The 27,036-nt window shown below is 43.6% G+C and overlaps 1 protein-coding gene across 5 annotated transcripts; it reads left to right on the top strand.

The window, feature by feature from the left end:
• The first annotated feature begins 469 nt into the window (after positions 1-469).
• Positions 470-25,976, top strand: LOC146650373 (uncharacterized). Of its 5 annotated transcripts, none has more exons than XM_085383843.1 (25): positions 1,749-1,798; positions 2,910-3,052; positions 3,467-3,625; positions 3,706-3,843; positions 3,929-4,006; positions 4,112-4,170; positions 6,050-6,215; positions 6,305-6,411; positions 6,610-6,981; positions 7,064-7,190; positions 9,250-9,387; positions 14,794-14,942; positions 15,066-15,215; positions 15,290-15,368; positions 15,839-15,916; positions 16,018-16,164; positions 16,246-16,355; positions 16,453-16,749; positions 16,830-16,957; positions 17,850-19,924; positions 21,807-21,926; positions 22,025-22,174; positions 22,692-22,742; positions 22,882-22,944; positions 23,023-25,974. In XM_085383843.1, the coding sequence occupies exons 3-25, from the start codon at positions 3,485-3,487 to the stop codon at positions 23,248-23,250; spliced, it is 5,151 nt and encodes a 1,716-aa protein (XP_085239969.1). In that variant the 5' UTR covers positions 1,749-1,798; positions 2,910-3,052; positions 3,467-3,484; the 3' UTR covers positions 23,251-25,974. The 5 variants fall into 5 exon arrangements, with proteins under 5 accessions (XP_085239970.1, XP_085239969.1, XP_085239967.1 ...); XM_085383841.1 differs by having other exon boundaries at positions 1,798-1,895; XM_085383844.1 differs by lacking the exons at positions 1,749-1,798; positions 2,910-3,052 and adding an exon at positions 470-709 and having other exon boundaries at positions 23,023-25,975.
• The last annotated feature ends 1,060 nt before the right edge of the window (positions 25,977-27,036 follow it).

Raw genomic sequence — 27,036 nt, 5'->3', positions numbered from 1 at the left:
CAACTACAAACCTTTGTTGTTATCACAACAAGCAGTGTTTTGTGCTTAATTACTAAGCAATTTAAACAACCTAATATATGTTAACAGGGTGAAAATAGTGTTTGCTGAAGGATGTACGTCTTAAAGCAGCTGCAAACGCGCTGACAAAGCGCAGAATAAACAGAGAAATGTAAATATTAGTGATGTGCGGATCGATCCTGAAATATCGATTCCTCCGATACCAATCATTTATGTTCTAGAATCGATTCTCACATTAAAATATCGATATTTTAGTAATTTAGGGTAAATTTGTAGTTTATCATTAACAGGAACACAGTGGAAAGAAACTATAACATTCGGATTTTCTACATTCAAAGGAACTACTTCCCCTTCCGCCTTTCATAGTTATGGGCGAAATACGGCTGTATAAATGTCTTGCAGCCGCTGGCGTGCGCACTCACAACAATGGCTGAGTGTAATTGGAGTCATCTGTGGACGTATTTTACCTCCACAAACAGCTGAGACGTGGTTTGCGATACATGTGGCAAAAAAGTGCTCCAAGAGTGAGGTGTTGTGGCCATACTTGCCAACCTTGAGACCTCAGAATTATGGAGATATTCAAAAGGGCTGTCACCGTTATTATTGACCGGCCTGGAAACAGCAGGAGTGTCCAAATTCAGAGGTTGCTTCCACCTGAGGACTCGGCCTTCGTGGTCTAAAGAAAGCCGGGGTACGTCATGCGCTTCCTCGGTGGAGTGAAACTCTGCCATCTGCTCCTTGCTCTCTAATATAACCGGGCGCTGACGTAAACTCTCCACCGTCTCTCACTTCTGTTTAATCATTTTCAGTTTGACGTTTATTCAGCTGTGTGGAATAATAAAGTTACAATTAATTTAATCTAATCTAATAACTTTAATCTCAGCCAAACCGATTTACTCACGAACAAATAAAACACTGAAAAAGCCAAACAATAACATTTTTAAGTTATCAAAGTGACTTGTACATCATGTTTAACCTGAGTGGTGAAAGACCGCGGGGGTTTGAAGACGATGTGTCGGTCGGCTCAGATGTTTGAAGTTCACACAGCTACATTCTCACCTGAAAAGTTTTTTTGCGACCCAGGAAGAGAAATAAGAGTAATATTAAAACTAAGTAGCTGCCGCCATTGTTGGAAACTGGAATTGGCTGGGCCGCGCTATGAATTCTGCAATATGGTTTTTCAATTCTGTTGTCCGGGTGGAAAATCAAGAGAAATTCGGGAGAATGGTGGCTCCGGGAGATTTTCAGGAGGGGCACTGAAATTTGGGATTCTCCCGGAAAAATCGGGAGGGTTGGCATGTATAGTTGTGGCAACATCACTAACCTTGTCAAACACCTCAGAGTAAATCATATCACAGAATATGACGAGCGTATGTTGAGACTGAGGAGGAGGACAGGGACAGGTGCTGCTGGGGCGAGACAGACGTCTCTCACAGAGTGCTTTAGTGCTGCAGGCAGGCAACGTGTTCAAATAGCACAACTTCAGTTTTTTATTTCTATATGATGAACTCTGCATTATTAAGTGATAAGAACAAGTAATCTGATGTCCTGTGATCATGATGACGCTATAATTTGAAATACAATAAATAAAATAAGTTTTTGTATAAAGTATCGGTATCGGATCAGTATCGTCGACACCATCCTGAATACTACTTGGTATCGGATCGGAAAGGAAATCAGTGGTATCATCACTAGTAAATATTTCCTGCCAGCAGGTGTCGCTCAAAGCGGAAGTTTCCGTTTCGGTGGGATCACATGACTGTCTATGTCCGGGTGAGAGGTGAGGTTCTTGGTTTGAATACGCTGACAACACCAGTTTGTGTTTACACTCTTAATGTTTTATTTCTGACATTTTCTGAACGAGGCAACAGTTTAAGGTACGAACGAATGAATGTATGTTTCCTGGTGTTAGCATGCTGGCAGAAGAAGTGTGCTCCCCGTAGTCAGAGGACGAAACGGGTTGTTGGAGCCATATTAGTCAGACTCTGGGATTATATCCGAGCAGCTACCTGCAGAGGGGAAAACTGCGCTTCCACGTTAACGAACATCCTGCTCAACAGTCAGGTAGTTAGTAGCTAGCTCATATGATGAGGAGGAAATCACGCCAGACCTGCAGAGAGACCAACCTCTGTTATAAAACGTCCTCCGCTTTATTTTGCTCTGGAAATAACGCTGCATAAGTATAAAACCTGCTTAAAACGATTAAACGCATCAAAAGTCCTTCATAACCTTTAAAACACGGTGACCGTTAAGCGACGTACGTTGATCGTGACACCCAGTGTCAATAACGTAATGTACACATACGTCTCCATCCGGTCAGCTGCTACGCCAAATATGGATGTGAGCGTTAATGCTTCCCAAAAGCTACGTGGATGTTGCTAATCCTGGTACCCCAGGCAGGTTATTTACATTCAGCACAAATGTAAAGAAATTTGTGTTTTCTCAGTTATTTCTTTATTGTAACAATAATTGACGGCCAAGCATTTCAATAAAACAGAGGCAGTCAGAAGAAAACCGTTTCCTCACCCTGTCAGCAGCAGTTAGGAAGTGCAGCAAGGTTTGCAGGACGATGTGGCCGAAAGCTCTCGACCCAGACCGAACAGACTGCACGCAGCCAGACGGCAGTGCCGGTGTTTGCAACATGTGCACGGAAACCTGAATATGTGAAGGCACAAGTTCAGCGAATGGTCCAAATTCAGAGTTAGGGTTGTTACCGCACCAGCACTGACTACCAGTTAACTTCTAGTGACAATAGCAACGATTAGTTGACTGGTTGTGCACATCCCTAATCTAAAGTTGTTATGGTTGTGTGTAACTTTTAAATGCCCTATTTGCATCAGCCAAGTCAGCGCTGTGTGTTTATAATTTACCTTGATTGTGTTTCATTTCAGTTCAAGGTTGGACACAAACGCCAAACAGTCGTGTGACATTAGTATGTAGTTTTGGAGGCATCTCAGCTTTGAGGGCTGTACCATGAAGTAAGTTCAGCATAGCTAGTTTGGATCAGCTGGCTCGTCAACACCTGAAATCGCAGGTGGGTCTTACAACAGCGTTTTTCATATTTCCTGCTTCAGTCTCTGCGTGCACTTGCATAAAATCTGTGTGAGACATGTAAGTTTAGTTCTGCACAGAATGAACTGATTGTGTCCCTCCAGCTATGTCAGAGACATGAGGAGGAGTGGGTGATGGAGATCTGTGAAGACCATACAAAATACAGCACAAAAGATTTGCTGCCTTTTCTCCTTTGCCCCATTGCGCGCGCACACACACACACACACACACACACACACACACACACACACACGGTCGAATAAGAAAGCACCTTTTTTTTTGCCAAAAAAAATTTATTGTTTATTTGTGTGTCCCCCCCCCCCCCCCCCCCCCCAAAAAAAAATGTAATTAATTCACTCATTTGCTAAAGTCATGTGTGTCTCCTGGTGCACTGCAGACAGGTGGACTTCCAAACATGGAAGAAGAGTTGTTGATAGGCTGGCAGGAAGAGAAGCTGCATCTTAATCAGGAGGTGTGTCGGCTGCAGGAGGAGCTGGCAGAGAGTCATGCTGAAAAAGATGAGCTGGAATCCAGGAACAGAGCTCTGAAGGACAGGGTGAGAAGGGGCAGGGGAGTTTTGCTGATCATTAGACGAAGTTAAGCCTTTACATCTTTCTCTCTCCATCCTCCCACCAGCTGTGGCGGTCGTTGTCTCCCTCACTTGCTCTCTCTCTGCAACTAGAGGGTGAGCAGAGGGAATGGAAGAAGAAGGTAAGGGAGGGGAGAGAGAGGGAGGCCAGGCAGGCCCTGCTGATCCACAGGCTCCAGAACAAGGTGAGGCCAAACAGTAGTGCTGTACTCATAATTGGAGTAGATGCAGTGGGAGATGGAAAATATACTGATTGTGGTTTTATTGTAGGTGTTGGAATACAGAGAACGATGTCAGCATTTGGAGCTTCGGCTGCAGGATAATCATACACAGATGCTCAGCACCGAGGTCAGACTCAAGTAATAGTATTTGCAGTACCACTAACACACTACGATACAGTAAAACTACCACAGTGAGTGTCGGCATACAGCTGTTGTGTGTTTGCTTTAACAGAGAATCATAGATGACTCTCTGGAAAGCGCCGTTCTCAGACTGGAGGAGGAACAACAGAGGTAAGTGGAGATGTCTGTCTGTGCTGGGTTAGACCTGCTGTGACCACATGAATTTAGACCCTCAAGTTCTGGTGACACGCCTGTGTTTGGAAATCAAAGCATGTAGAACTTAGAAACTATGATTCCCACAGTGTGCTGTGCATTGTCAGTATGTAGAAAGTACTGTGTAGTTTGTCTAATGAGCCTGGAAAGAAAAGCGTCTGGACTTCTTTAAGCTGCAGGTGTGTGCTGGCTCAGAAAAAGTCAGACATGCGAGTTACACCTTACAGCAGGTCTCCAGGGGAAGAAATAATCACCTGTGACAATCTCTGCTTCATACCAGCAAACGGTGGGAACAGTACAGAGGAATAAGCCCGAACTTGCCCCGCCCTCGTTCGTCTTCGGGATCATTTTAAATACCACAGGTGTCATCATTTGCTGCCGTTTAAAAACAGCATCCTCACTAACCTGTGGCATATATCCATCTGTGCTGATCTGACTCTGATCGTCAACTATAATCAGAATCATTTATGATTTTATTCATTTTTGCTCAAAAGTAAGTTAATGTAAAAGAGGTCGCATTGGCCTTACATGTAAAATGGACTAAAGAAATGGTGTGATGGGGTGAACTTTGACCCCAGAGTGTGATTATGTGCTTATTCAAAAACAGCATTCTGACTAAGGTTCAGCATACACCACTCTGTGCTAAGTCAAAGTATTTCCTGTTATTTTCAGTCAAAAACAGGGTGTCTGTGTAGAAGGTCTGCAGGCCCCAAACTGCAAAACGAGAAGAACATGAAACACAGCATTAACAATTTATACTGTATAGTTTAAATAACTGGGATCATTTTGACCCCAGAGGATAAAAGCAGGGCAGCATCAACAACTATTTATTGTTCTTGCTTTTAAGATGTTTCAGAAGTTCTCATCATTTCAAAATTGTGCAAACGTTTTCATGCAGCTGTGCACCAAAAGTGAAACTCTGCAAAGTTATCAGTGCTAATTACTGTCAAATCATTTTGCTGCTTCCTCCATGCCAGCCTCAGGCATTGTACATTTATGTGTTCATCAGTGTTCATGTTGGTCTGAATACTGAATTTTACAGAACACAACAAGCGATGTCAAAGTACAGAGAAGCTGAGGAACAAAGCTGTCAGGACCAGCCTGATGTTAGTTCACATTTATTATATAGTTCAGTGTAGTTTTTATACACGTCTGTGTGGTTAGAATGAAAAAAGTTCATGTGGTAAATTCAGCTCTTGATAGGAGGCTGAATCAGCTTTTGAGAGTTAATGCAATGATTTTATTTCTTAGGGTAATTAAAACACCTACAGTACAGTACATATACTAAACAGTCACAAAAATATTACAATATTTAAATGTAGCTTTTTGCTATTTTACATAAACGTGTATTGTTACTCACTCTAAGGAAACATTTGTTTAATCCTCTTGCTACATGCATAAGGACACTAAGAGAGTCTCGTGTCTGTCAGTCTGCTCCTCGGTCACTGGAGGAGCTTCTCCTCCTGAAACATGAATGAAATTCCACTTTCATGCGTCTGTTTATTTGAAAAGCAAACACAGGAACCATTTGTATTGAAGTTCTCCAAAGCTTTGTCTGAGTAAAGGTGCATCCATCCACTGAAGCTTGCAGTCCTTCATCTTTGTTACAGGTTTTCTTCTAGTGGCCAAAAGTCATAACATCATTTTATTGTATTTAAAAAGGCTTTATCAAACCCAGAGCCAGAATTACTGCTATAGCTGTTTCATTTAATGAAGTTCACTTATAATCGTGATTGTTCTACACAAATATTGTCAGTTTTTTCATGACAGTTTAAAAAAGAAGTTTGTGGTTTTATTTGAAGCTGCTGATTTAATAAATTATTGTCTCCCTCCTCAGGTCAGTCAGTTTAGGTGACACCAATAGTCTCCTTTGTAAGCAACTTGTCCAATCAGAGCAGGCCAACCACGCCCTGAAGGAGGACCTCCAGAAGCTGACGAATGATTGGATGACAGCTGTGGAAGAGGCAGAGCAGCGAGAGGCTGATTTGCAGAAAGAGCGAGAGGTCTGCAGTTTAATTGATTTTAAAAGTGACCATTCAGATGGCAGTTATTGTGTTTCTATATTTGTGTGTGTGTGTGCGTGTGTGTGTAGCGTCGGCTGTGTCTTGTGGGGGAGCAGCAGGCTTGGCTGCTGTCTATCTGGAGATCTGTGGCTGCTCTGAGACGGGACTGCCACGCTATGAAAACGGCTGCTGACAGGTACGTCTGAGGCGAGGCTGCTTCACTCAGAGCACCGTCTCTACAGTTGGTCCAGTTATTAGCACCACCAATCAGCATTCGGACGAATTCAAAGACCCTAAAGAAGAGAGAACTTTAGAAGAGGACAGGGTTCAGACCGTTTTCAAAATGACCAACCTGAGCTTGTAAACATGCTGACCCACCTGTCTGTGTCTGCAGGGACCTGTGGCAGCTGAAGGCCGAGTTTTCTCGCCTCTCATCCGTTCTCCTCTCCAGCTGTGACTCTGTCTCCTCCTCTCTGAGGCTCAGCACACTTTACATTAATCCTCTCTCCTTCTCCGCTTCTCCCCCTCTTCTCGCTTCCCACTTTCCTCCCTTTTCATTCTATTCTCCTCCTCCGTCCTCCGATCTGACCCTTTGTCCTCCGAACTCTTCTGCACCTCCTCTCCTCTCATCCACAATGCGAATCTTTTCTTTGGGAGAGTTGGAACTCAAAGAGGAGAAGGATGAGGAAAGGAGGGACGAGGACGAGCAAGGCACTTCAGAGGTGAAGTCTGTTCAGGAGACTCAAGTTTTACAGCTGCAGCAGAGGTAAATTAGCTTCTACCAGACGTTCAAACACATCCTGCACCTCCCTCTGTTCTCCTCTCGATCATTCTCCTTTCTTTGCCAGGATTGAGGCGCTCACTGGCTCACTGCAGACCGAGGTCAGTCTGAGGGAGGAGAGCGAGAGGGAGGCCGAGAGACATAGAGTAATACAGAGAAGCCTGCAGTCTGTGAGCCATGCTGTGATCAAACTGGTGAGTGTGTTATGTTGGTGAGATGTCCAAGGACAGCGTTTCTATTGTCCTGTTTAACGAAGTCAAATAGAAACTGGATCACTGCTGTTGTTACATGAGTACAGTTATTATTGAACACGTCACCAGTTTTATCAGTCAGTCTATTTCTGAAGGGGGTGTTGGCCAGTAACAACCAGTAACAACCAGTAACAGCCCATCCAATATTCAAAGACATCAAACCATAGATGTTCATACATTAATCTGTAATAATGAGAAATGACACAGGGGGAAATATTAAATACTGAAATGTATTTAATGCTTTGTTGGTGACGACAGCTTCAAGACACCTTTTGTATGGAGAAATTGCTCAGGTGGGATTTTTGACGCGTTCTACAAGCAGCTTTTTAAATCCTGAAGGTTGTAAAAAGAACTCAAGTGCAGAGATTTTCATTTGGATTCAGGTCAGCTGATTGGCCGGCCAGCTGTAACATCATCTCTGAAACCAACTCACCGTCCTCAGCTGTTTGTTTTGCTAAAACAATTTACTATTTATTATATATTCGTCTCTATGAAGCATGCCAGTGCTGTATGCTGAAAAACAGCCCACAAACAGGATGTTCCCACCTCTAGACTTCACTGTGGGTTTGGGGTTTTGGGGCTGATATGCGGTGCCCCTTGACATCCAAACATGGTGGATTACGGCATCTACAGAGTTCATTTTTGGTCTTGTCTGACCAAACTAAAGTTTACACTCACCATTTATAGGCATAGAGACTTCCAGAGACCTTACACGTGGAAATCTTGCCACCACACTGGGAGAGCACCATGAGGTTGTCCTCAGGGTGCTGTATCACTTCGCTCCCACACTGCAGGCTTACTTGTGGTTCCTGGGATGTTCAAAAGTAGAATGGGAGGCAGAGCCTTGAACTTTCAGGTCCCTCTTCTGCGGAAGAAACTCGCAGCTTGGATTCAGGAGACAGACCCCATCTGTACTTTTAAGATTAGGCCTTTTTGACAAAGCTTGAAGTTGGGGCTGGATCAGGTGACCCAGCTTTATTTAAATCCCTGAAAGTGATGACGTCTCTCCCAGGGACATCTACCTGTATCTTGTAGAGAAACGCTCCCCTTATATTGATGCCAGGATTAAAGCTTTCAAAGTGTGGACAGCTGTGTGTTTTCGACCTAGATGGGTAAACAATGCCACTGTGTAGGAGACGAAGAACAAGAGGTTGTTCACTGTTGAAGCACAGGTTAGCGCTACATAGCTAGCTTCAATGAACTCGCACTCGTCTTACGTTTAGTTGACTTTGATATTTACTGTGTAGGGTTAGAAAAGTTGTGTCATAACAGTGAAGTTGACAGAGTATTTTTCCGACGTCAGTAAATCATTCCTGCAGTTTGAATGAGCCACCACAGGGTTGCTGTGGAGAAGCAGGGATCGGTGCGATTTGGCCCGTAAGGCGGGGTTAGGAGAGCTGTGTTCACATACGGGTGCCATACTCTGTGTTCCCTCTGGCAGCTGTAAACGAGCGTCAGTTAGTGCATCCACCAGCTCAGCAGCTGTCTGTCACTTTTGCTATTTTAAACTAAAAGATGTTTGAAGGATCCCTGGAGGGCAAAGGATGCAATACCGTTTTGCCCTCCAGGTGGGCGTGTCCCAGTAGCTCTGTCGTCACGTGGAAGCTATGACGAGTCTGCGAGTGTGGGCAGGATTGGACACAAATATTGTGGGAGTGACAAACGGACAGGAGGGTAATGCTCAGAGGTAAAGTAGTCCCATGCATGGCTCTACTTCCCATGATGCAATGAGCATTCTTCTCTCACCATGTGTTTATACACCACTCTGCATTTAACGGAGTTATTTTTAATCTCTGGCTGTTTCTCTCTGTTATTGTAGGGTCTTTACCTTCCAATATACAGTCTATGAGGCGGCTGTTGTTGTGATTTGGCACTATAGCAATATAATTGAATTCTTGCAGTAGTTCGTGTTGATGGCTGGTCTACATGAAGCCCTAAGAGCCTCTGTCAGCAGCAGTAAGTGAAGCATTTGAAATTAGCTTGTGTTCTACTTTGTGTTCAGTCCAGAGTCCTGACCTCAGCCAGCAGTCAGTCGCTGAACATCTCCTCAGAGGGTGTCCTTAGCCTGGATCTGTCCTGCTTGCTTTCCGTCCTGTCTCAGACTGAGAGCGCCCTACAGTGGAGAAATGAGGAATTACAGGTAAACAACACAATATAGTTCTTATATGCAAAGTCACTACTGTTTTTATGATTGTGTCAGTGTAGCCACAATATCTGCCTCCTGATCCCTGATTGTCTACAGGTTTTCACAGTTTCTGTTGGATTGTGTGTCCACAGGTGTTTGTACTTTGCGTCGTAATAAAATGACGGTAAAAGGCTCCGCCCACTTCCTATCCATGTCTTACCATGCAACGACTCTGTGAATGGACTGGAGAAGTGTAGTGGTAGAGTCCTCCGTCAGGAATGAGATATGTGTGTCGACTTTTTATTCTCCCTTAAAATTATTATGCCATAACGCTGCACAGAGCAGCTCTGCTAACAGGTTATGGGCCCAGAGCAGCAGTAAAGAGATCCTGTAACTGCCAAAGGAAGGGCAGCGTTTCCTGAAACCGCAAGTTACCGGCAGGTGTTAAAAGTTTGGCACGATTGAGTGAGTAAGCGTTTTTGTGCATCATGAGCAGACACACGGCAGAGTCGGGCAGTCGATATTCCCGTTTGCAGTTTGATGGAGATGAAAGGAAATATGAGATATGGGAAACGAAGTTCCTTGGTCATCTCAGACTACAAGGTTTGAAAGATGTCATCTTAAAGGCTGAGGGTGATGAAGAAGCCGATGGTGAAGATGATGACAAAAATGCAGAAGCATATGCAGAGTTGATACAATTTCTGGATGACAAAAGTTTATCGTTAGTTATGAGAGATGCAGTTGATGACGGACGGAAAGCCCTAAAAATTTTGAGAGGTCATTATGCAGGAGTGGGCAAGCCAAGGATCATAAGTCTGTACACCGAACTTACTTCTCTCACAAATGAAAAGAATGAAAGGGTGACGGACTATATTATCCGAGCAGAAGCAATTATCACAGCGTTAAAAAATGCGGGTGAGTCATTAACTGATGGACTTCTGATCGCAATGATAATGAGAGGTCTACCAGAGACGTTTAAACCCCTGATTGTGCACGTTACACAGAGCGAAGCAAAAATCACATTTTCAGAGTTTAAAGTAAAACTCAGAAGTTATGAAGAAACCGAGCGAATGCGTGTGGCTGTAACTGATGACAACGTAATGAGGACAAAAGTGCAATTAGACCAGGATTCTACTTCATGGCGAGCAGATGACCGAAGATCAAAGAATAATGAGATTGTGTGTTTTAAATGTGGACTAAAGGGACACACTGCAAGAACGTGCCGATCCAGAGTATGGTGCAGTTTTTGCCGGAGTAGTACACACAAAGATGCGACCTGTAGAAGGAAGCTAAGACGGGATGAAGCGAGAGGGGTTGTGGAGAAGGACTACGCGTTCAAGACGGGCTCCGAACCCCAGAGGGTCCCGGACGGCGGCCAAGAGATGCTGAATAACCAGCTACTGGTGGATACGGGAGCGACGTCACATATCTTTACGAAGATCGAGAGTTTTAAGACTTTTGATGACACATTTCGACCCGAGGCTCATTGTGTAGAGTTGGCTGACGGAAGGCGGAGCAGAGGAGCTGCAAAGCGGCGAGGAGATGCTGAGATAAGTATGATTGACAGTAAAGGACGCAGTCACAAGGTAACATTGAAACAAGCACTCTACATTCCATCGTTTCCACAGGACATTTTGTCAGTAAAAGCAGCTACTAGTAACGGAGCCACTGTGGTTTTCAAACACGGGGACAGTTTTCTTAAACATGTTGATGGAACAAAATTCCCTATATATGAACACGAGAGACTGTTCTTTATAAACACTGTGCAAGAGTTTGAAGAGAAATGTAATGGATGTTTTGATATGCAAACGTGGCATGAAATCCTAGGACACTGTAATTATGAGGATGTTCAAAATCTGCAAAATGTCGTCGATGGAATGGACATTAAGGGTAAAATCAACAAAAATATGCAATGTGAAGCCTGTATACAAGGGAAGTTTACTCAAACTAGGAACCGAGAACCAGATGAAAAGGCCAGGGCAGCATTAGAGTTGGTACATACGGATTTAGCTGGTCCGATTACGCCAAACTCTAAAGAAGGGTTTAAGTATGTTTTGTCGTTTGTTGATGATTATTCAGGTGCAACATTTGTATATAATCTGAAACACAAAAGTGATACAACTCAAGCAACTGAAAGATTTATTGCAGATGTGGCGTCATATGGGAAAATCAAGTGCATTCGTTCTGATAATGGAACTGAATTTACAAGCAGTCAGTTCAGAGATTTATTAAGTAGACACGGCATTAGGCAGGAAACTTCGGCGCCATATTCGCCTCATCAAAACGGAACAGCAGAGAGGAACTGGCGTACACTTTTTGACATGGCGAGATGCATGTTAGTTGAGAGCGACTTGCCAAAGTCTTTATGGCCATATGCAGTACAAACCGCGGGAGTGATTCGGAACCGATGTTTTAACAAACGCACAGGTCAGACAGCGTATAAGATGTTAACTGGAAAAAGACCTGATCTTTCTAGAATGAAAAAATTCGGATCATTGTGCTATGCTTATAAACAAAATAGGGGAAAGCTGGATCCAAGATGCGACAAAGGTGTTTTCTTGGGATATGACAAAAATAGTCCAGCATATTTGATCTATTTCCCAAAAACCGGGAAAGTTGAAAAGCACAGATTGATAAAAATACTAAATCCCGTGACAATGGATCAACAAACACAGAGTGATCAGATGTATGAAGATGAGGTTTATGAATCCAGAAAAGATGGTGAACCCAAACAGACGAAGGATGAGGATATTCCAGATGGTAGTGAAAGCAGTCAAACTGAGTCCGAGGTTAAAACCGATGATAAAGTAGATGCTGGAGCTACACGTTATCCATCCAGAATCAGAAAGAGACCTGATTATTTGAGTGATTATATCACGGATGTGAAAGAGTGTGAAAATGAACAGATGCAAACCAGTGTTGATTATTGCTACAGATTGTTGTGTGAAATACCCACATCATTTAGCGAAGCTATTGTGTCAAGCAAGTCAAAAGAATGGGGAAAAAACGATGAATGAAGAAATCCAATCCCTTAAGGAGAATGACACATTTACTTTAACCACTTTACCAGAGGGTAAGAAAGCAGTGGGGGGTAAATGGGTTTATGCTGTTAAAAAGAACTCAGACGGATCAGACAGATATAAAGCTCGATTTGTGGCTAAAGGTTTTAGTCAAACAAAAGGAGTTGATTATGAGGAGACTTTTTCACCGACTGCTAACTTATCGAGTGTGAGAGTTTTGATGCAGAAAGTGGTTCAGGATGATATGTTGGTTCACCAGATGGATGTAAAAACCGCCTATCTACACGCACCAATAAATGAAGAAATATATATACAACAACCAGAAGGTTTTGAGACAGAATCAAGTGAGACTAATAAACTGGTGTACAGATTAAAGAAATCACTTTATGGGCTGAAGCAATCGGGTCGTAACTGGAACCAAACCTTACATGACTATTTAAGCAGTTGTGGATTTAGACAAAATATTGCTGATCATTGTGTGTATTCAAAAGAAACTGAAAGTGAAAAAGTAATCATCATAGTGTGGGTGGATGATTTACTCATTGCAGCTAACAATGAAAATGTGCTTTCAGGCGTGAAAGAAATGCTCTCTTCTAAATTCCAAATGAAAGATCTGGGGAAACTTAACCATTTTCTAGGAATAGATTTTCTTCAAGAAAAAGAATGTGTCAGAATGTCACAGAAAATATATATTGAGAACATTTTAAAGAGATTTAACATGCAAAACTGTAAGCCAAGGTTAACACCCTGTGAACAGAAATGGACTCATTCTGATAAATCCGAGACATTACCAGATGTGAGGAGATATCGTGAAGCGGTAGGATGTCTTATTTATCTGAGCTATTGTACGCGACCTGATTTAAGCTATGTTGTCAGCAAACTGTCACAACACTTCAATGCGCCAACTGTTGATGATTGGACAGCAGTGAAACATGTTCTGAGGTATCTAAAAGGTAGTCGAGGAAAAGAACTGTGTTTTAGGAAACGTTCAAGTGGAAAACTAGGTCTACAAGCATACAGTGATGCAGATTGGGCCTCCGATGTTTCTGATAGACGCAGTATGACAGGTTATTGTGTAAGCCTAAATGAAAATGGTCCTTTGATATCATGGAAAACCAAAAAGCAGACAACTACAGCACTATCAACATGTGAAGCCGAATACATGGCATTAGCAGCAACAATTCAGGAATGTATGTATTTGACTTATTTGATTCAAGATCTTGATGAGTTTGAGTATGAAATACCTATGATATTGGAGGACAATCAGGGAACAATCGCTTTGTCAAAAAATCCAGTGAACAGACAAAGATGTAAACACATTGATGTGAAATATCATTTTATAAGGTCAGCTGTACATGAAAGGAAAGTGCTCATTGATTACTGAACAACTGAGTCAATGGTAGCAGATATGATGACGAAACCAGTTTCAAAGTCTAAATTAGAAAAATTCTCTGTATTTGTGTTTGGAATGTAAGATGTTTTTTCCGGAGGATTGTTTTTCCCCAACCTGTGTACAAGTGGGGGTGTTGGATTGTGTGTCCACAGGTGTTTGTACTTTGCGTCGTAATAAAATGACGGTAAAAGGCTCCGCCCACTTCCTATCCATGTCTTACCATGCAACGACTCTGTGAATGGACTGGAGAAGTGTAGTGGGAGAGTCCTCCGTCAGGAATGAGATATGTGTGTCGACTTTTTATTCTCCCTTAAAATTATTATGCCATAACGCTGCACAGAGCAGCTCTGCTAACAGTTTCACACCAGTTTGTTGGAAAGTGTGTATTTGTCATGTGAAATACTTCAAAGTGCAGGTTTTAACACCAAAGTACTGAAGTAGTTAAAATTGTGTATACTGTTCAAAACTTCATGTTACTGAGTGTTGGCTGTGCAAACTGCCAGGATTAGTCCATCATCTTAAGGAGTTGTCTGTTTAGGCCCAGACTCTGCTGTAGTGTGTTACACTGATGTTCATGGTTCCCAGACAAAACAAGTCTGTGTGGACAGCGCTGTGCAGCTGATCCTAAAGTGACATGACAGCGCTTCAAACAAGTACGGACGGCTACATTGTAACTGAAAATGATCATTTTCACACATTTCTGATAAATTCAATTTTCCCTTAATGTTGTATTAAAGCGTAATTTTGTTGTAGGACAGCTCCTTAATTTTAACCAATTTAAATAAATTACATGAAATAAAAAATCATTATCACATTTAAAATATTGCAAATGTATTTTAGATGTCTAAAGTTACTCAGCCTGATGTTCATTATACAGTCAAAAAGCGGCACACGCACGCCTGCAGTCTGAATCAGTATGGTTATGTGTGTGCTAGTCAAAAGCCTTACTGTGTGCGTGTGCGTGCGTGTGTGTGTGTGTGTGCGTGTGTGTGCGTGTGTGTGTGTCAGGGGGCACAGCGATCTCTGCAGCAGCTCGGTGAGCAGAGAGCAGCCCTGCACCTGCGACTGAAGCAGCTGGAGGACGACAACCAGCAGCTACACACACACAAACAACAACAGCAGCAGGAGCTCGGCCACATTATGGACGTACTGAGCAGGTTCACACAGAGAAAATCAATTCAGATTTTTTGCTACACTTTTGTGTCATTCATGCTTGTAAATGAATTAGTGAACGACACTGACAGAGTTGACAGCTCTGTATTTACCGATGTGTGTGACAGAGAGAAGGAGACGGCGTCCTTCCTGCGTCTGCAGGTCGAGGAGCTGCAGAGGAGGGAGGAAGAGCTGAGGAGAGAACATCACAGACTGAGAAAGGAGAAAGACGAACAGGAAGAGAGGAACAGACAGCTGCAGACAGAAATGCGCAGACGGTACTCAGCATAGGTCACCACTGCACTGCACTGTGCTTTACTGGTTCATCAGCAATGCACTGGTTTTGTTTCAGAGTTGAGACTGAGGTGTTGGAGAACGTCCAGCTAACAAAGCGGGAGACTTTGACCCAAGCAGAAATGTATAGTCTGAAGGTAAACAGGCTCAGTCACTCAAGCAGTTTTTATACCTGAACTGAGACGGAGCAGTGATGTGATATTTTACGTGGAGACCAAATATCAGTCAATGAAAAGCATAATAAACTCCTGCGTCACCATTCTGAGAGAACGTTAGCCCAGCAAACGTGGCATAAATCAACAAAAACCATCCAGCATAGAATGACAGACCTGCCAGTCGGACCCCGTTCAGTTACAGACTGATGACTGGCTGTGTGAAAAAGGTGATAAATCACATTAAATGTGATTCAAATACTACGCTTACTGCAAAATGTTAAAAATCACAATCATATATTGTGAAACTATCGTATTGTGGGCGATTTAGCTTTTCTTCCATTTAGCACACAGCAGGAAATGGTCCTCTTCAGAAACTGTTGTCACTAAAATAAGTAGTGCATCATTTAAAACAGCTGAACATCTTCTGGTGTCGTCGTCCTCTTTTCTCGCAGGGAGCACTAGAGAGGGAGCAGCTGGACAAGCAGCGAGCCGAGGAAGATGCTTCTGATATGAGAGATGCCTTACAGAAGGTACAGACATGACACCGAGAACGTGTCTGTCCTCAGAGGAAGACTCGTAGCTTGGTCATTTGCATAGAATGACGCTCTGGCTGCCATCTTTGTCTCATCAGTCCAGGGAGTGCGTGTCGCGTCTGTCGTTGCAAGAGAGCGCGTTAAGACGGGAGGTGGAGGAGGGACGGGATGCGCTAGACAAGCTGTCCACCCTGAACTCTTCTTTGGCCTCAGACAAGAGAGAGCTGCACAAACAGCTGCTGCAGGTACTCCTCCCTACATGCCCCTCTCTGTGGCTTCCAGCTTTAGTGTACATCATGTAAGTCAGTTCACGTGTCTGTTACCAGCTGGAGTCTGAGCTGTCAGAGGGCCAATCACAGCTGCAGGCTCAAAGGTCACAAGTCAGTTCCCTGGAGAGGGAAGTCAAGACCCTAAACATGGATTTCAGCAAGCTCAGGTGAGGTCAGTTTGCACCCAAGTCGTCAGGCCAGAACAGTAAAGTTAATTTGATTTCAATCCTGAATAATTAGTGTGAATTGTGCTGTGTCTGTTAGAGTACAGAGAGAGGCTGAGGAAGATGCTGTTCAGCAGCTGAGAGGACGAGAGTCAGAGGAAGACAGGAGCTTTCCCTCTGTGGGTGAACAGCAGGTGGATGACCGGTCCTTTCAGCATGCCGCAATGTGTGAGGAGCTGAAGGAGGTGCAGGACCGGCTGGGGCACGCAATGGAGGAGGTGAAAAATGGGAGCATACAACAGCAGGAGCAGCTCAGAGAGAGTAGGCGGCTACAAGAGGAGCTGGATAGTCTGCAGAAGCACAAGGAGCAGCTCGAAGTTGATCTGCAGGAGATCCGGTGCTGAGCACGCGAAATAAACTCAGGGTTTGTTTGTACGGGTCGCATCATACTGACATCCTGTTTCTCTCTGCCTGCAGGTCTCTGTCGCTGTCTGCCCACCAGCAGCTCAGTGAGCAGCAGAAGCGTCTCTCACAGTCAGAGGTGGAAAAATGTCAGCTGAACACACACGTCCACACTCTGAAGCAGGCCAAAGACACCTTACATGGTCAGTGACAGTACGCCTAAAGTCATAATATCAAACCTTTAAGAATAATGAAAACATATAAATGTGGCACTTCAAACCAAATTCCAAAAAAGTGATGAAGATATAAAAACAGAATGCAGATCTCATAAACCAACATTTTATTCACAACATTAAACATGTTTGAACTGAGAAAATGGGCCTGTTTTAAGACCACTATTAGTCGGTAACACATCTCAACAAAGGTGGCATCAAAAGGCTGAAAAATAAACAGCACCAGAGATTTTAGCTTAATTGGCAACATGATTGAGTATTAAAAGACATCTTAGAGAGGCTCTCTCCCAGGGTGACCGAGCTCTGACTTGCCTCTCTTCAACCAGCTTCTCAGATGTTCGATGGCTTTATTGCTTCACAGGACTCGTTGTAGTGACTGGGCCCCAGAGCCCCTACACCCCACCTCCACAGGTTTGCAGCATGGCTTTAACCCCTGCCTCCAACAGTTGGCTACCACGTCTGCTTATTTCCCCTCTTTCTTTCCTGAGCCTCCTCTAAGCAGCTTTCCCACGGGACAAGCAACATGACAGGTTTAGACTCCTCAGACAGCAGCAGGCTTGAGTGTGCTGATCACAGTCCTGTCTCCCTCCAGTCTCCCACTGTTCCCAGCAGCCTGTCTCGAGACCACAGCTGCTCTCCTCCTCGGACAGAGTTGTGAGGATTGACTCGATAGCTCTGAGGACAACATGTCTCAAACTTTCTAACGTCCACACACACTCTGATTAAATGCAGTGTGAATGAAGTCATCCCAGTGAACACACTCAAGTGAAACATATCAGTTGTGCTGACATTAATAGGAACAACAGTGATTTTCATGTAAAGTACTTTAGTTGTATTTAAAACTTTTTTTGTCTTTTTAAAGGGGAGATCCAGTGTCTGAGAGGCGAGCTGGAGGAGATGATGTCCAGGGCAGAAGATGAGAAGAAGAGGAGAGAGATGAGTGAGGAGGAGAGGAAGGCACTGCAAGAGGACATGGAGAGGATGACAGAGGAGATAGAGAAGCTGAGGAGGAGGGAGGAAATGGAGAGGAAGGATGAGACGGAGACCGAACAGGAAGAAAGGAGTTTCTTTAGTGAGAACTCGGGGAGAAGAGAAGGAGCTGAGGTGCTGAGGATTTGCATTGAGGGATTAACTGAGGAGGTGGAGGAGAGGCAAAGAGAAGAGGAGAAAATGAGGAAGGAGGTAATAGAGATGAAGACTCGAATCAACCTCATGATAGAAAGAGTACAGCGATTAGAGGGAGAGAAGGAGGAACTGGAAGAGGAGGTAAGGAGGACAGAGGAAAGGCTGAGGGAGGAGAAGGAGTTTTGGGAGGAGAGGAGAAGAGAGGAGACGAAGCAGAGGGACAGAGAAGTGGAAGCCCTCTGTGAGCGGATGGAGAGATTGAAAAGGGAGGAGGAAAGGGAGAAGAAGGTGGACCAGCTGAGGACAGAAGCTGAGAGGGACAGATGGAGGGTGAGAGTGGAAGAACAAGAGGAGGAGATTAACAGACTGAAAAAAGAAATCTCAACATCACAAGAGGATGAAAGGAGAAAGAAAGACAAACTGCTCGAGGAGAAGGAGGAGGTGGTTGCAAAGCTGCTCGAGAAGCTAAAGGAGAAAGCGGCGGAGGCAGAGCTGATGAGGCAAAGGCTGAATGTGGCCAATGAGAAGTTTAATGAATTTAAGGCAGAGGCGAAATGTAAGGAGCAGAGCCTGGAATTACAGGTGAGGGAGAGAGAAGAAGTAGGGGAGGAACATCGGGAACATCTGAAGGAGGGGGAGGAGGAAGGAGAGAGGGACCATCGAGAGGTGAATGCCAGACTAAAGCAAAAGGAGGTGAGAGGAAGTAGGAAAGGTATGGAAAAAGATGACACGATCTCCTCCCAGGTTAGGGAGCTACAGGAGGGACAGACAAAGAGCGAGGGAGCAAGGAAAAGAGTAAGAGAAATGGAGGAAGCCCGTGACAGGCTGCAGGTGGAGATAAAGGAGTGGCAGGAGAGGGCAGAACACAGCGAGAGTGAGGCTACAAAGCTTAACCATATCTGTGTGGAGCAAGAGGAGGAGGTGCAGCGGTTAAGAGCTATACTGGAGGAGAAGGACGAGGAGAGAAGAGAATGGGAGGCACTAAGTAGAACCGAGAAAGAAAACACGAGGAGACTGCAAAGTAAGCTGATGGAGGTCGGGGAGGAGAAGAAGAGATTAGAGGAGAAAGTTAGGGAGGCCGAGGAAGAGAGAGAAGCACTTAGGAGAGCTGGGGAGGAGACAAAGAGGCTGGAGGAACAACTGTCTGAAGTAGAAAGTGACATGAAGGACCAAAGAGAGGTGCTGAGGAAGACGGTGGAGGAGAAGAGGAGACTGGAGAACACGCTAAAGGAAGTTCAGGAGACGACGAAAGGAGAAATGGATGAGCTGATGATACTGAGGGAAGAGAAGAAACGTCTGCAGGATAAATCGATAGAGATGGGAAAAGAAGCTGATGGACCAATGAGAGCCAAAGAGCAGCAAGCAAGGCTGTTGGACACCGAGGAGGAGGAGGCGTGGACTCTTAGGAGGGAAGTGCAGAAGGAGATGGAGAGAAGCAATCTAGAGATGTCGGTGCTTAGGGAGGCGGTACAAAAGGAGAAAAGAAGGAAGGAGGAGGCACAAGATGAGCTGTTAAAATGGAGAGAAGAAGCACAATATCTCAGAGAGGTGTGGGGAGAGGAGACGCAGGAAGAGCTGAGGACGACTAAGATGGAGTTACTGGTTATTAAAAAAGAGCTGCAAAAAGAACAAAATGAGAAGGAGCAGATAAAGGAGAAGCTACGGAGGACGGAGGAAGAGGTGACAGCTCTCAAGGAGGAAGTGCAGGAGATGGAAAACAACAAGCTGACAGAGACGAAAGATGACTTTCCTCAGGAGGAGTTGAGAGGAGTGAAGCAGAGCGTGGAGGTGATGGTGCGAAACTCCCTGCAGGTACTTCAGTCTGTCAGTCACACAAACACTGTAGAAACACAGTCATCCTGACAGTGATACTGCTTGAACTGAAGAAACCAGCCTGAGGTCAAACTGCTTGAACCCTCTGTAGCAGGGGTGTCAAACATACGGCCCGCGGGCCAGTATTCTGTCAGCTCCAGCAGTAACACGAACCATATATCAGTAAGAAGAACAACGTGCTGTCGTTAAAGTAAACCTCGTGTACTCACTGTTTGTCGTCTGTACGCTGAACTGAACGCTGGAGTTATTGTGACTAAAGCATTCTGCATGACTGAACACAGGATGTACAATCACATCCAGCCTGAGAGACGACACGTCAGCGAGCCTGATCGTCATCACTGCTGAGAATCCATGCAGGCAGGGGTGGGACTTTATTTTGATAGGCTCACCATGTGGCCAATCAGATGCACAGACAAACTGGGATCATACCATTACCAGTCTTATGGAATCTCAAATGGTTTGACTTTCCAAAAGACACCAAGTGTAGGTGTACAGGACAGGTACGTAGAAAGACGGGAGAGCAAGCGTGTTGGGAAATAGTGAAGGAAGGCGTGAAAACGTGCAATGAGCAAACATCTGGCTGCATTTCAGTGACACTGGGTGTCTGGATGAGTCTGTGTGCTTGAAGCCATTTGTTAATTCTTAACTTGTTTGATTTCTCACCACAAACAAGCACGAGCAGAAATTTTGAACTTTAACTGTTTGTTTTTCACTTTCTGCTGTAGAACGACTGCAGTTAAAAACCAAAGGACTGTCTGGGCAGTAGGCGGCCAGGACTTTGTCTGTAATTTTGCACATTTCTCAGCCCGTGAAAGTTTATCCATTAGTCAGACCTCAGATTCAGGAGGAACAATGTGGTTTTCACTGTTGTCTCAGAACACCTGACCAACTCTTTATCCTCTCAGGATATTTGAGGTGCAGGAGAGTTTGCACACGTGTGGGTTTTGGCTTGGAGAACTTGGGCAGTTTCTTGGGCAGTGTCCTATTGGGAGTATGAAATGTCTGGCCTGTTGTTACGGGCCACTCTGTCCCTGTACAACCATAGCGAGGGCTTGGTTCATATTGCCGGCAGTAAGACGGTTTCATTTTTGGTGGGTGTTTGACTCTGTCAGGCTCCCTTTTGTCATGATTGTGTTCATAATATTTATGCACAGAATATGTAGCTATAGCCAGGTGGTGGAGGGTCTCCCCCTCGGTGGCCTCAGGATTTCGTCTTTGCTTTTGTGGACGATGTGGTTCTGTCGCCTTGGCGACCTCCAGCTTGTGCTGAAGCGGTTCACAGGCTGGGATCCCATGTTTTACAGTTTTGGGTCGTCGATCTGTAGTTTATAGCACTCTCCCGTGTCCCTGTCTTCTGTCACAGCAACAAACACCAGTGACACAGTGCCAGTGAAAACCACATGCCCACCCATCATGATTCCAGCTGTCCACCCAGAGATTATCCAGATATTGTTTTTTGCAACCTGGAATGATCTCAAGACTCTTTACAAGAAGTAACAAAGAAACAGGTTATACCTGTTAATGAGTGAATTCTCTAACTGAAGCCTAAAACGTGTGTAAGTCCTCGTATAGTGTTTGTTCAATGCCTGAACTCTGCTATCAGATCAAACTGTGAATAATAGCACTGCCCCACTACACTGATCATTCAAACTTGTGTTATCAAGGATTTTATTGAAGTTGATCACAGGGTGTTAAATGCTTCTGAGCTGAAAACGTGCTACATAAGTTCACAAAGATCTGGGGTTGAGCTTAAGCATTATTATAAATAACGTCATCTTGTATATGGGTTGCATGTAATCGCTATGACGCTGTTCTGTTAATTTGACATTGTAATGTAACTGTTTTTATTGCTGATGTGCAGGTGGACACTCCGAGTCAGAGCACAGAGGAGATGGAGGAGGACCGGGATGGAATCGGATTAGCTGGATCACAGCAAACAGATGCAGCTTTGGTGGGCTATAAAAGGAGATCTGATACAGAGGTCAGTTTGTGGTCATGCTGTCAGTGCAGCTGTACTCAAAGTGCATCGACAGGAAACGGGTTGTAAAGTGGAGCTGTGTGGGGAAAATGTGTCTGCAGGGTTTGAAGGAGAGACTGACGGTCCTGCAGAGTCTGGTGGCTGAACTGGAACTGGATCAGAAACGACTGAACAAGAAAAACTTTCATCTGGAAAATCAGAAAGACAAACTGAAAAGAGCGACACACACACTGAGAGAGACGCTGCAACAGGTATACACAACAATGAGACAGGTACACGTGCACGCACCCAGAGAGACGCCGTGTACACTTCTACATTAAGCCACAGGTACACAGCAGGATGCAGTTTGTCTTAAGTGACCTGAGTTGATTGCAACCACATCCCAGCAGATGTGCCGCGGAGCTTTAAAGAAACGTTGCCGTGTCTTTGCTCCACGTCACGTAAAATAGTGTTGGATCTATTTTTAACACAAGAAGTGTCGAGTTGCACACAGCAAGGTAAAGTGGCAAGAACTAGGACCCAGGAGCAGCACAGAGAATCTGGTCAAACTATGTTCTGATATAGGATATAATCTGGTCACCATATTTGCTCCTGGTGTAAACAAAGGGCAAAAGAAGTCTGAGTCACAGACCCAGTGTGAGCCTAGGACGAGACAGATTTCAATATGCAGAGACACCACCTTGGCATACTGAGGCACACAACACTAAGAAAGGTATCCAGATACACAGCAGACACACTGACGTGAGTACACATTATTGTGTATTTCAGGTGGAGGAAGAGCGCTCGAGGCTCAGACAGCAGCTGAGTGAGAGCATCCAGGTGAGACACACAGTTCCCTTATTACAGTAATAATTACAGGTTGTGTTAGTGTAAGTGCATTTGTCCAGACTATGAGGTGTGTGTTTGTGACAAATGTCAATAGAGGCACGTGTGGTTGCAAACCTATTGTGTGTTTTAGGGGTCTTTAACCACCACAGAAGAGCAGCAACTGAGGAGCAAAGTGAGGGAGCTGCAGGACCAGGTGAGTGCAAAGCACCAAAAAGACTTCCTGGTGTTCTGATGTCAGGTGGGTGCTGATGATGTCTCTCCTCTCCTCCAGGTGAAGCAGCTCCAGTTTGCACTGGCTGTCGGTCAGCAACAAAGGGCAGAGTTCATTCAGCAGTCCTCCCGAAACAGCCAGTCAGTGCTCTCTCTGAGACTTGACCTCAGTGATTCACTAGCAACTATCACACAACATCCAATCCCATCCATCCTAGAGTCTGAGACACAGCGATTGGATCGTAGCATGAGGGAGGAGGAGCTCAGAATGTCCTTCAGCCAGCTGTGAAAATTCAGGACCAAATGTTCTTAATTACTTTACACTCATTAAATTGAGAGGTAGAGCCGTCTTGAACATTCAGGTCTCTTCTCTGTGAGCTCTTTACCTCATGTTTATTTATTTAACCTTTATTTATACAGGCAGTCCCACTGAGACCTGCTGTCTCATTTACAATAGAAAGTATAGGCTCTGCCTCGTACTCATCCAAATAGAGCTCTTCCTGTCAGAGGATTCAAAGCAACTAATTAAAACCAGCCAATCAGAATACAAAGGGAAATAATGCACATACACCTGCTTTTCTTGCTATTAAAGCCAAAACAACCTTTTCTGCATTGTTAGAATTACACAGAACTAACACGATTTAATAACAGTTCTGGTGATTATTGCTGCATCGTAGACATTACTTTGGTCTTCTTCTGTGACCTCATGGTTTCTTTTCTCTGCATCACACAAAGCAAAGAAATTCTTATTTTTCAAATTATTGTCAGTGTTTCTGCATATTTATTCTTCTGTTTTTGTTCTGTGGTTATACTGGTCATGTTTCACATGCTGCCACTTTAATACTTTTGTCTCATTTTAGTACCATTATTTCTGTATACAGTCATGTAATAACAACAGCACTTTTTACAGCCACGAAGCTTAAAAAGCTGATAAACGTTTACAGTCCAACAATGCCGCTTATTTATATTTGTTTGTTTTAATGCGCAGCTCTTCCTCGAGCATAAACCCAGACTCACCTGAGTCAGTGGCTCAGGTGAGTCTGGGCCATCATGTTGTCTTTTCTAGATCCAAAAGAGACAATTTTTTTAACACTACCTTATTAAGGTGGCCACCCTGATTACCAAGATGTATTTATGAATTGCACAGGTGTAAGGTGTACCCATTTATACTGAGTACTAATATTAATAAAATAATTGTCACTCTGCAAAACTGAAGGATCATGGATGCAATGTTCACAGCAGCTGTGATGCTTGGACACTGATTAATGCAGAACAAGTGTCACAATTGGCCAGTCTGAGGGGAAGTGCCACTAAATGTTTGCTCCAACCCTGAAATACATTGCAGTGCCTTCCCACAGTCCTCCAGTCTGAGCTTACACAGGCTCATGTTGAAGTCAAAGGTCAACTCGTGGTGTGTATTTGTGTGTAAATATGTGCGGCCAGCTCGAGGAAGCGTCCCGGGGGGGAAGGAAGCTGGTTTAGACAACACCCTGAAATCTGAGAGCTGCACCTGAATCAGCTGACGCGCCCTCCAGTTCATTTCCTGTTTCATCAAATCACTGTCAGTGCGTAGAGCAGCGAATTAACTTGTACAAGTTTACATTTTTACAAACACTGAAATCCCAGATTTATGATAGTTTGCTGTTTTTATAGTTATTCATTTGTCAACATAAGAGCGGAGACGGTGATTACATCACATATTCATCATCATCTCGTCTCATTTTCTGTTACACATTAATCTTGAGTGATTTGTCTTATAAGCTGACTGATGGAAAATTGTCACAGTTGCATCTTAGATGTAAACATGAGGCTAAAATGACTTTAACACTGAACGTGTGTGAAGTAAGGTTTAAAATGCAGCTGCAGACACTTTGTTCTGAACATTAGTTTGAGGTTCAGGTGTGATGCACAGCCCGGACAGCTTTAGTTTGAACTTAACAGCTACTTTTAAAAGTTATTTACTTGTATTTTATAATAAAATTATTCTAAAGTTGTCAAACATTTTATGCTGTCTGATTGTTGAATTCACAGAATGATACTGAAATAAATCATAAATGCTATTTGGATTTTTCTTTGTTACCTTTTTACAAAAATATATTTTAAGCAGCAGAAAAAACAAAAGCTTGTAAATGTTTCCAAAGTGGATGCGGTGGCAGATACCAGTGTGAGAAAATCAGAATAAATGAACATGTTAATAGTGTTTGTTTGTTTTTCGTGGAAACCGGGTCCAAATGGCTCTTTGGGGCTCAAAGGTTGCTGATCCCCTGGCTTAGGAAGACAGAGCCGGAGCCCAGTACGGGACACCTGCCTCTACATGCTTCACCTCTCGCTATCTGTCGCTGGGACTGTAAACAGTGTGGATGTAGATTCAGCACCTGACCGGACCTGCAGTGCAGTACTGAAACAGTTTAACGTGGAGCGCAAGAGGGTGGACCGAGATGCTGATGTCAAGCTGGGCGAAACAGCAGCGCTGTCCCTGTGATCACCATTAAAACCTTTACTGGGAAAAAGCGTGCAGGAGTCCTTCATCAAAGCACCTGATCAACAAACGACGTGAAGTTGTATTAAAATACTCTGGTGAACTGTTAACTTTGATACCATGTTTCAATTATAAGGGTTTCTAAAAGCTGAAGCGAACAGGGCTGAGTCTAAAGGGGGGCACGAGGTGTACTAGACCGTATTTACTTCAAGGTTTTCAAACCTTTTTCAAGTGAAATGATTTAAATTGCCGTCTCAATTAAATAGAATCAATGTTTAAAGTATAAAAATAAAGCTTTTTTCACAAGCCAATAAAAGTGTACAGGACTGGTAAAACACTGAGCCTCTGACCTGAGTGGTTTATTATTAATATTAATTAAAGTCTACACCATCATAACATCTTGTTTTCAGCAGCACAGAAACGTTGCACAGGGCAAACTCCAGGATGCTGATATGCTCCCTTCTCTTCACTGCAGCCTCCACATTCTCCTTTAAAGGCTTACAGACACAAACTCACTTAAACACACAGAAACACATGTAGAAAAACTCAAAGCCTTCCAATGAGAAACCTTAGATTTCATATTTTTCTTATTTTATTTGACTTTGACTGTACTTGAGAGTATTTGTATATATCTGGATCTAAGAAAATGTTTTCTTAAAAAATAAAATGTAATATGGCACGCACATACGAAGGGTTTGTTTTTGTTCTTGACAGATGTTGTAAGCAGTTAAACTTTAAAATGTGATTTATGAAATGGAAACCAATGAGCAGTTCATTCTGAAAGGCCTGTTTCATTGACGGTGAACAATCATGCCAATTTTCTTGTTCTACAATAATCCATCTCAGAGATATGACGAGAAAAAAAAGTTTAAAATCTGAGAGGACGACAGAAAAAGAGTCATAAAAAGCTTAATACTTTAACAAGTATAGAACTTATAAATACCAAAAGATATAGAGGGAAGGAGCAGAATATTTTAAAATTTGAACAGCAAAAATAGCCCAGAGTTTGTGGAAGTCGTTTCATGGCAAAAAACATACGGAAGCAATAAGGACAGATGATTAGAAAGAATGAACATGATATATTTACTTTTTTGTCTGATGATTGGCAGAAAGTTTACAGCGGTTTTCTTCTGAGAGATGCTGCTGAGGCTGAAATTAAGCCAAGAGGAAAAAAGACGTATACATAAAACTCTTGCTGATTGAAACACAGGCAAGGACATACTCAAAAGTTTAGCTCCTCTGGATGTTTCCATGGAAAAGAGTTTTATCACTCATCCAGGTGACTTCTCCAGTGTCACGCTTGAGTGATGAATCTTTCTCCCACTGAAAACCAGTGTGTCCAGTTAAATTCAATCGATTTTTTAAAGGAAAGTTGTTCGATGCTGTGTTCATGAGGACACTGGGTTTAACTTGCAGCACAACACAAAGCTGCCATATTTTGTCCAAGTTTAAAACACTTAATTGAGCAGAATCAAGATGCAGAAAAGCTGAAATGTAACGTCCTCGTATGATGACGCATCACACATGACGCAGCACGGGGTCATGTGTGATGTGTAACTGCCCTCTGCTAAGACTGGAGATAATACAAGGAATGAG

The sequence above is a fragment of the Rhamphochromis longiceps genome, linkage group LG16 (assembly GCF_057381845.1).
Source record: "Rhamphochromis longiceps isolate RC_006_pf linkage group LG16, R_longiceps_female_GT1.1, whole genome shotgun sequence".
NCBI lineage: Eukaryota > Metazoa > Chordata > Actinopteri > Cichliformes > Cichlidae > Rhamphochromis > Rhamphochromis longiceps.
The sequence above is the reverse complement of the archived record's forward strand: the minus strand, read 5'-3'. Positions and strand labels throughout refer to the sequence as shown.